A 10384-nucleotide genomic window follows, 5' to 3' on the forward strand; every position below is an offset into this window, starting at 1 on the left:
TTTTTCGCCTTTGGCACTACTAATTTGAAGTAGTATCTTTAAGAACATCAAATCCATTAATACCTAAAACTATTTAAACACCATTTGTTGAATAATAATATTTATTATTTATTATTATAACAAGTATTATTTAGTAGACATGAATGAATTAAGCAACACAACTATAGAAGATTTAAGTTTAACAAATCTAGCGTACATTGCTGTTTTTCATGTAACAATAACGCAATGTAACCGTATCCTCAATAATTATTGTTACATTCGTAATTAATCGGTTCCTTATCCAACTTTGCATTCCGGCAATTAGTCTCTAATGTAACAATAATATTTTTATTATTGTTAAATTTCCATGTAACCGTAGCCAGTGCCAACTTTAAATCGTGGGAAAATTATTATCTCCCTTTAAAAGAACCAAGGGAGACAATTGGAGCATCCCCTGACAACATTATACATTCTTAATTACATGAAAGAAAGAACATTTATATATGAAATATTGGCCGTAACCTTATGATTATGGTCCCACATGAAATTTGATATGTGTATGTCACCATGAATTCAAATCCAAATTCTCGTCGGTATACATGTAACTATAAACAACTACAAAATATACGTATATATGTTTATAATATTCAAGCACAGGCACTTGTTTCTATCCCATGATCCATTGGCATTTGAAGACCCACAATCAACGTATATTTACGAGTAAATATGCGTTGATAGTGGGTCTTCCCATGGATAGAAACAAGGCACTGGCTACGGTTACATGGAAATGTAACAATAATAAAAATACTATTGTTACATTGGGGACGAAATGCCGGAATGCATGGTTGGATAAGGAACGAATCCGGGTCCGTCCGCCCTGATTTCGGTTCGCCCTAGTTACTGTTCGCCCTAGTTCCGTTTCGCCCTGAGACTGTTCGCCCTGATACATGTTCGCCCTGATTTTTATTTTTTATTATATAGCGTTGTGTTGTGTGTATTTAATTGAATATGTTGAAGTCAGTCTACAATTTCGCCGAATATTTACGATGTATTATGTTGTCTACAGCTAGCTGCTACTAAGTTATAAGTTCCTGTAAATTTTTCAGGCCTACAAGATATTGTGACTTCAAGGTATTGAGAACTAAGTTAGTACCTGTATGTAATTACGTTACTAGGAAATTTTTTGCCCATCCAAGCTGACTATTTTATTTGAGAAAAATGTTATTTTCATTATTATTCCATCAAAGACAATTCATATACCAATCAGTGATATCAAAGATTTCAAATTATACCTAATCAGCAATCAAAATTCAATCAACAGTAATTAAAAGTAATTATAAAATAAAGTGTAACAATGCAGCCAAGAATTTTATTTAATTAATATTCTGTATTTAACTTTTAATAGATATACCAAGGATTTGTATAGTTAGATATGTATATGTCTTACTATACAAATCCTTGGATAAAAATACATTTTGATATATATAAATATATATTTCTTTCATTAATGTAACATACATATCATAAATGAAAATAGGGCGAACGAACCCAGGGCGTACGGATTGCCAGGGCGAACAAACTCAGTGCGAACGAACCTAGGGCGAACATGTAATCAGGGCGAACGATCCCGATACCATAAGGAACCAATTAATTACGAATGTAATTGAATATTTACATAGATCCCTTTACTTACATGACAATGTTAAGTTTTCCTCAGTTAAGAAATGAAAAAGTTTTTAAAGTGATACAGAACATTATAGATCCAAAATGTAGACGATTATGTTACAATCTCCATTGTGAAAGGTATAGACTGTTGCAATTAGATGATATAAAGAAAAAGAAAAGAAAGTAGATAATAACATTTTATGAATCCTAAGTGACGATTGGTTGTCTACTCTTAAACAGTGATATCTTTTGATAAATATTTTAGATTTTAAAATATTTAATGAGCTGATGATATTGACATTAAGCCCAATTTTATCGTCAAGAATAAATTGTACAATGTAAATAGTGTATAGTGATATTGGTGGAAGATATTTTTATTCATATTGTGAAATCCAATACTCGGAAGAGGTGTGCCTACATTGGCAGAATTTATATAACAGATTACAGAATGTAACAATAATTATTGAGGCTACGGTTACATTACGTTATTGTTACATGAAAAACAGCAATGTTTGATGGGACTAGTAATATGTGCTAAATAATAAAAGTTGAAGACATTATCTTAAATTTACAATACATACAAGTATAACATACAATTTTTTTATTTTTTTATAGTACATCCTCCATGGATTCTGAAATCGGACTCGGACATCTCTTAAACTGAGTTTTACTATGCGTAGTGTTGTGCGTTTGGTTTTTTCTACATTGGCTAGAGGTATAAGGGACGGTTGAGATCTCATAAACATGTTTAACCCCGCCGCAATTTTGTGCCTTTCTCAAGTCAGGAGCCTTTGCATGGCCTTTATTAGTCTTGTATGATTTTTTAATGTTAGTTTCTTGTGTATAATTCGGAGTTTAGTATAATCCATTATCACTGAACTAGTATACATATTTGTTTATCTCCCCAAGGGTGACTGGGGAATAGAAATATGGTCACTTGGTCTTCTTCCAACCGGCAGTAAAACGCTTGCCGAAGTGGGGCGTCCGTTTGGCTGTGCGGGATGTATCAAGTTCGCAGTCACGTCCGGTCAGATTGGGGACGTTAAATCCGATGCCTCGTGTAAAGAGAGTGCCACGCTCTTCGCACGTTAAGAACCCTTGCAACAACTCTTTGAGGGGTCCGTAGGTGGCCTGAACATTGCAAGGGAAAATTTCTGTCCCTGTCCAATATACCCTCATTTTCCAGTGGAAGTCCAAATTTCTCCAACCATCATCCCAGATGGCCTTTATTGTGACAAGACCTACCTATTGTATTTATTGTGAACTTGTTCTCGTCCTGAATATGCATGAAATATTTGCCACTGGACGTTAAGCAACCAACAATCAATCAATCAATCAATTTTGTTTAGGGGCCAGCTGAAGGAGATCTCCCACGGGTGTGGGAGTTTTAAAGAATAAATTGTACAATGTAAATAGTGTATAGTGATATTGGTGGAAGATATTTTTATTCATATTGTGAAATCCAATACTCGGAAGAGGTGTGCCTACATTGGCAGAATTTATATAACAGATTACAGAATGTAACAATAATTATTGAGGCTACGGTTACATTACGTTATTGTTACATGAAAAACAGCAATGTTTGATGGGACTAGTAATATGTGCTAAATAATAAAAGTTGAAGACATTATCTTAAATTTACAATACATACAAGTATAACATACAATTTTTTTATTTTTTTATAGTACATCCTCCATGGATTCTGAAATCGGACTCGGACATCTCTTAAACTGAGTTTTACTATGCGTAGTGTTGTGCGTTTGGTTTTTTTTCTACATTGGCTAGAGGTATAAGGGACGGTTGAGATCTCATAAACATGTTTAACCCCGCCGCAATTTTGTGCCTTTCTCAAGTCAGGAGCCTTTGCATGGCCTTTATTAGTCTTGTATGATTTTTTAATGTTAGTTTCTTGTGTATAATTCGGAGTTTAGTATAATCCATTATCACTGAACTAGTATACATATTTGTTTATCTCCCCAAGGGTGACTGGGGAATAGAAATATGGTCACTTGGTCTTCTTCCAACCGGCAGTAAAACGCTTGCCGAAGTGGGGCGTCCGTTTGGCTGTGCGGGATGTATCAAGTTCGCAGTCACGTCTGGTCAGATTGGGGACGTTAAATCCGATGCCTCGTGTAAAGAGAGTGCCACGCTCTTCGCACGTTAAGAACCCTTGCAACAACTCTTTGAGGGGTCCGTAGGTGGCCTGAACATTGCAAGGGAAAATTTCTGTCCCTGTCCAATATACCCTCATTTTCCAGTGGAAGTCCAAATTTCTCCAACCATCATCCCAGATGGCCTCTATTGTGACAAGACCTACCTATTGTATTTATTGTGAACTTGTTCTCGTCCTGAATATGCATGAAATATTTGCCACTGGACGTTAAGCAACCAACAATCAATCAATCAATCAATTTTGTTTAGGGGCCAGCTGAAGGAGATCTCCCACGGGTGCGGGAGTTTCTCGCTACATTGAAGACCCATTGGCGACTTTCGGCTGTTGTCTGCTCTATGTTCGGGTTGTCGCTTTGACACATTCCCCATTTCCATTCTCAATTTTATACATGTATACAGAAGTTCACAGTGTTAGTTCACAGTTAGCAAACTTTGCTTTTGATGTATCAATTTTTGGTAAGTGCGTTTGTATAGCTGTATGATATTTGTGTCTTGATATTGTTTCAGTTTCGTTTCAAACGCATCCCATGCAAGTTTTAAATTTTTCACCCAAACAAAATTGGTAATAGGAATCTCTTCATCTTTTGTTCAAAGTAAAATGACAGTAATACGAGTAGGTGTGCAGTTAAATACTTAAAAGTGAACAGGTTTCTCAGCCCGAGTTTTCAACAACAAACCATTGAACTATACTTTTCGCCTTTGGCACTACTAGTTTGAAGTAGTATCTTTAAGAACATCAAATCCATTAATACCTAAAACTATTTAAACACCATTTGTTGAATAATAATATTTATTATTTATTATTATATAACAAGTATTATTTAGTAGACATGAATGAATTAAGCAACAAAACTATATAGAAGATTTAAGTTTAATAAATCTAGCGTACATTGCTGTTTTTCATGTAACAATAACGCAGTGTAACCGTAGCCTCAATAATTATTGTTACATTCGTAATTAATCGGTTCCTTACCCAACTTTGCATTCTGGCAATTAGTCTCCAATGTATCAATAATATTTTTATTATTGTTAAATTTCCATGTAACCGTAGCCAGTGCCTAGAAACAAGTGCCTGTGTATTCAAGTTCCAATCAAACATTTTCTTTAATTCCACTATAGTTCACAGTTCGTTTATAAAACAACAGACACATATAGTGATATACAAAGGACAATCATATCAAACAAATAGCAAAACAATGGCTGTATTTACACCTCAATTGTTGAGTACAGACAACCTGTGCAATTTGAAATGTTTCTAGATATATACTTCGTCATTTCAGATTGAAAAAACAACAACAATGGGTTTGTCTATGTCAGGACCAAGTGGTTGTACCATAAAAAATGGAAATGGTGTGTCAAAATGTGTTCCGTTTACCAAATATAAACCATTTTCAGCTAGTAAGAAAAAAGGTGCAGGTGAACTAATTGTAGCTTTCAAAGCACTACCAACTGCAACTCCTACAGGTAAGTCAAATTTAAATGCGGCCCAAGTTAAATGTGCCAGCTCACTAGTTTTCATGAAGACATGTCACCCTCCCTGACACATCATTTTGACTAAGAGCTAGTCCGAGATTACTCTGACATCCAACGGCTGTTTTGCCAGACAAGCTATAAATGCCTCATGATTTATTAGAAGCAGCAAGTACCAGTTTTAAAGTGTTTGGTTTGACCAAGCCAGGAATACAGCTCTCCCTTTCAAAGTGGTATAGAAAAGAAAATTCTGCATTAACATATATATACAGCTTCATTCAGTTAGTTTTTACCAAAGTATTTTTCAGTCCTGTTGAAAATAGCTTGCTAACTGTGAATAAAATATCAACATGATCAAGGGGAAAAGTTGAACATTTTAAAATTCTGTCATTTAATATCAATTTATTTGATCAAAAGTATAAGTTAACCAACTAACATTTTGATTTCAATAAGATACAGACAATCCAAAACAAAGCCTTTTTAGAGCATTTAATTTGAGTTGTGACTTTATGCTACAAAAAAAATGCTTTCCTACCCTACCTTTATCTAGATTTAGAGAAGTTTCACGATTATAAAATTCCTAGTAAAGATAGAATATGTAAAATGTGCCTCATGCTGGAGGATGAAAAGCACTTCCTCCTTGAATGTAAACTCTTAGGGAAAAGCAATTGAAAAATGTTTCGCCTACTAATAATTTCATGTCAGGCTAAAAAGCAAATAGTTAAGGAATACTTCACCCATCTTTTATTAAAAATTATTGTTTCATTTAAAACAGTCATTAGAAATGAGTATAGAAGACTCATATTTTTCATGTATTCATTTATTTTTTAAAATTGAAATGTTCTTCTGTGTTATATTTTGTTTTTATTCTTTAGTCACATACAACCATATGTTTACATGACAATAAGGTATTACTATTATTTCAATACTGTAAATTCAGAAATTATTGCGAGGTTTTTATTATCGTGAAAAATGCGAGAGAGTTGTAAACGCAATACTTTAAACCCATATTTTGAAATGTTAATTATGAATTAAACAAGATTTTACTCAAAATCGTAAAAATTAAAATCGCATTTAAGTCTAAAATGAAAACATCGCAATAATAAATGCACGCAATAATTTCTGAATTTACAGTACTTATGTACTCAAGTACTTACAATAAGTTATCTGATAGGAGTAAATGACATGTTGGGTATAGGACAATGAGACAGCAATCAAACAACACAAAAATTCAAACAAATCAATTAGCATCAAGAGGTCAACATACAGTACTATGAATAGACAAGTGTCTGCTCAATGTGTAAAGCTCTAAATCATGTCAAGTTTAGAAAAGTTGTGAATGAATTTAATAGGATATCAACATTACATTATATTGACTTTGAAACTCCCATTATGGGTACATCTGGATTTACATGTACCACATTTTGAGGATCAAATATAAAAATAAGAAGATGTAAAATTGCCAATGAGACAACTCTCCACAAGAGACCAAATAACACAGACATTAACAACTATATGTCACCCTACAGCCTTCAACAATGAGCAAAGCCCATGTCACATAGTCACCTATAAAAGGCAAGTTGCTTAACTCTTTCACAGTTATAAGCATATTACTTGATTTATCTTTTACAGGAAGTGACAATTACTGGTGGATAAATTGCCAGTTTGTACCTAACGATGACACCACACTGATGGTTACTAGTAGTGCTTATATTCTACGGAGTGGTATGTCTAATGTCCAGGTTAGAAACATTCCAGCAGGAAAAGTATGCAAATTTTCAATGGAACCTAATGGAATAAGTAAGTACAATGTACCGGTACTATACAACATTTTATATCAATTGAACAAAATAAAGAATTGGTTATCATAATATTGGTTTCATAGTCCATGTTATCAGTTGGGTTCATCATATTTAATATGTTTTATTAAAAACATAAGCCAGGAAGAATGAATCAATAAAATTTAGATGTTGAAAAATTATGATTCCTAAACAGCTGTTCTATAAACATTTAATAAATATTGCTAACCCGATAGTGAAAATAAATACTGTATTGACACCACAAACTGCTTTAAAATCAACATTATAGCATAGTTACAATGAAAGAAAGATAACTCTTACTTTTTTGTAATGACAGTGTTATGAATTAAAATGTCTGCAGAAATATAAATAGAGGAGATAACTTATTTAGCATCATGCAATCTAGTATCATGCAATCTAGTAGAGTCTTGAAGAACAAAATAATTTATTCTTTTTAACCTTTTTCAGAAAGTCCACACTGAAAATCTGTATTAAATTCTTTGATAATTTTACTTTTACAATTTAGTAAAAAAAATTAGCAAATAGTAATGATTCTCTGCAATGAAGAAATTGTTATTTATTTTTATTTAATATTTAAAAAAATCAGTTTCATAATCTAGTGTTGGTGGTTTGAAATATGTTGGGAATAAAAGCACCAAAATAATCCAGTAACATCAGAAGTTCTTCTTAAATTATTTTGCATATTTTTTCAAAGGGTACTGTTGAAAATATTCTTTTAACATACAAAAATTTACCAAAAACACTGTTGACTCAATAATTTTGCAAGTTAATTAATTTTGATCACTATTTTTCAGGATGTGAACTAATTAAAACAACAGGTAGTGGAGCATGGCCAAAGTTACAGATACATCCAGACTCATTTTATATTGGTTATTTAGATATCCATCAAGTGAAGTTCTTCCATTCGATAACAGATTCAGGTATCTCTAGTAAGGCTTTAGACCCTCATTTTAGACAATATCGGTCCTTTGCTCTGTCACCCAATGGAAGACAAATGTGTATATTGGCCCGTAATGGAAAAATAGACTATGAACTTGTGATATATGGTGTAAATGTGTATTCACATCCTGATTGTACAATACAGTGTAGTAAGATTAATAAAGTTTTCCGTGGAATACCTACAAGAACAGACCTTGTGGATTGTAAATGGTCACATGATAGTCGTAAAGTTGCTGTTAGTATATCAACAGGTTGTGTGATGATAATAGATATCTCATCAAAGGATATTGTGTGCAATATTTTCCAAGATATTTTGGATGACTGTGATTTGAGCAATGTCTCAGCTTTTGATTTTGATCCTCGATCTTGTTGCCAGATAATGGCAGTAGGGACTTCAGATGGATACCTTTGTATTGTCAACATTGAAGACAAAGACATTATATGCAAATCAGATTGTTATAAACAGGACAGCATTGATATTGTTATCTACACACCTGAAGGCAACATTTTGGTTGTTGCCTTACACAGCTTCTCACTACATCTATACAACTCTTATACATGTGACTTGGTGTATACAATTAACATGATAGATTCATGTCCAGAATTGGATTCTATTCTGTCATCTGGGAATTACCCATTTATTACCTCAATGGATATCACAAGATCTGGAGAACAAGTAGCTACATGTTGTTCTGATGGGAATATCAGAGTTTGGCAACTGCCTACTAAGTTGAATCTTAAATTTATATGTAAATTAAGAATATTGAGTTTAGTATTGCAGGGTGACATTAAGAATCTTCCACTACCTCATGCTCTTAAGGATTATTTATTACCATTTCCCACATCTTCTTAACAATGATAGTCAATTACATGTTGATAATTAAATCTACAGTGATGTTATAACTTCAGATCTTGATTTCTGAGTTTTGGTCTAGAGAAATAAGTTGAAATCATGTCCAGTGTTTGTTTTATTTTTGTTGTTGCAGTCTGCACGGTTAGCCACTAGTCTGATGCCCCAGACTAGTAAAATTTCATTCGGACTAGTAAGTTTTTGCAAAATTTTGTTTGGACCAATAAGAAAAATGTCAGAATATTGGTCTTCGGACTAGTAGTTGAAAAAGTTTTTGGTGCAGACTGTGTTGTTAGATCAATTGTGCAATCATATTGATGATGACAAGTTTATACAAATTAGCAATAAAAGCTCAGTTTTAGTCATGTTAGTAGGATGACTTTAGCAGGTATATGCAATTTATTATTTACTCTAGCATATATCTCTTCAATGTCAATTTTAAGATGTGAATTCAATAACCTATTGAAGTATTTCAAGGATGAAGAATATCAACGAAAGCATAGAAGATTATTTCCTAGTATTTCATAAAGTTTTATCTCATGCACTGCAAACAATATCCATTACCCCTATGACTGCTTAACTCACTAATTTCTGAAATGTACTGTTTTGAATTATACATGTACAAATGTACTTGTAACTGCAGTTTTTAGAAATTTCTGTGTATCTTGTATTCTACACATACATCCAAGAGTTCTGTCTTGAACATGTTGACAATATTTTTTATACAGGACAATTGAATTTTTATAAATTTTTATTTTCTTGATTTAGCTGATATTTCCTATGTTTGTGACTTAATTTGTACACATTCATTATTGTAATATATATTGTAAGATGTACATGTATATTAAAAATACCTGTTAATTTTTTGTTTTACATAAATTCATGTATATTATGTGTGTGATAACAACATTTACTGAAGTTTTGGAAATATATTGATTGTTGTGTACTGCCAGGATGTCTATATGTTCCCTTGTTCCTTCATCTGTGTTCACTTTGTATTTGGGATTTCTCTTAAACCAGCAGTTCAATTCTTCAGGCAATTTCAGTGAATATTATATCTACAGAAAAAGATGGTCATCTTCTAGTCACAACCTCTCCCAAATCAGAGGCTTGATTTCAATGAAAATTTTTCAGAATCTTATTGATTACGTATTAAAGAGAATTGGTACCATCAACAGTTGTGGCTGTCAAGGTTTCTAAAATTGATAAGTGGATTAGCAATAGCTATTTTAGATTTATAGGACTTTATTTATCAAAATGAAAGGAATTATTAGTGCGACTATAGACCACTATAAGTTCTGCTTTCTTTTAGTCCCTAATCCTTATATGTTGCTTTTGTTATGAAGGAATTAAGGAAAACAGACTAACTGGTATATCATACTCTGACATTTTCTACTGTGATACAAATCTGGGACCAATAGATTAATGTATTAGTCATGTTAGTCTCAGTACAAATGCATTTAACATGTTTACTGTGATGAATGTTTCT

At 32.8% G+C, this 10384-nt stretch overlaps 1 protein-coding gene across 2 annotated transcripts; it reads left to right on the plus strand.

The window, feature by feature from the left end:
* Positions 1–379: 379 nt before the first annotated feature.
* On the plus strand, positions 380–9787 carry LOC143054361 (uncharacterized). 2 transcript variants are annotated; one of them, XM_076227365.1, is made up of 4 exons: positions 380–536; positions 5097–5280; positions 6919–7086; positions 7901–9787. In XM_076227365.1, the coding sequence occupies exons 2-4, from the start codon at positions 5115–5117 to the stop codon at positions 8896–8898; spliced, it is 1332 nt and encodes a 443-aa protein (XP_076083480.1). In that variant the 5' UTR covers positions 380–536; positions 5097–5114; the 3' UTR covers positions 8899–9787. The 2 variants fall into 2 exon arrangements, with proteins under 2 accessions (XP_076083480.1, XP_076083488.1); XM_076227373.1 differs by having other exon boundaries at positions 395–580.
* The last annotated feature ends 597 nt before the right edge of the window (positions 9788–10384 follow it).

This window comes from Mytilus galloprovincialis, chromosome 1, assembly GCF_965363235.1.
Source record: "Mytilus galloprovincialis chromosome 1, xbMytGall1.hap1.1, whole genome shotgun sequence".
Taxonomy (NCBI): domain Eukaryota; kingdom Metazoa; phylum Mollusca; class Bivalvia; order Mytilida; family Mytilidae; genus Mytilus; species Mytilus galloprovincialis.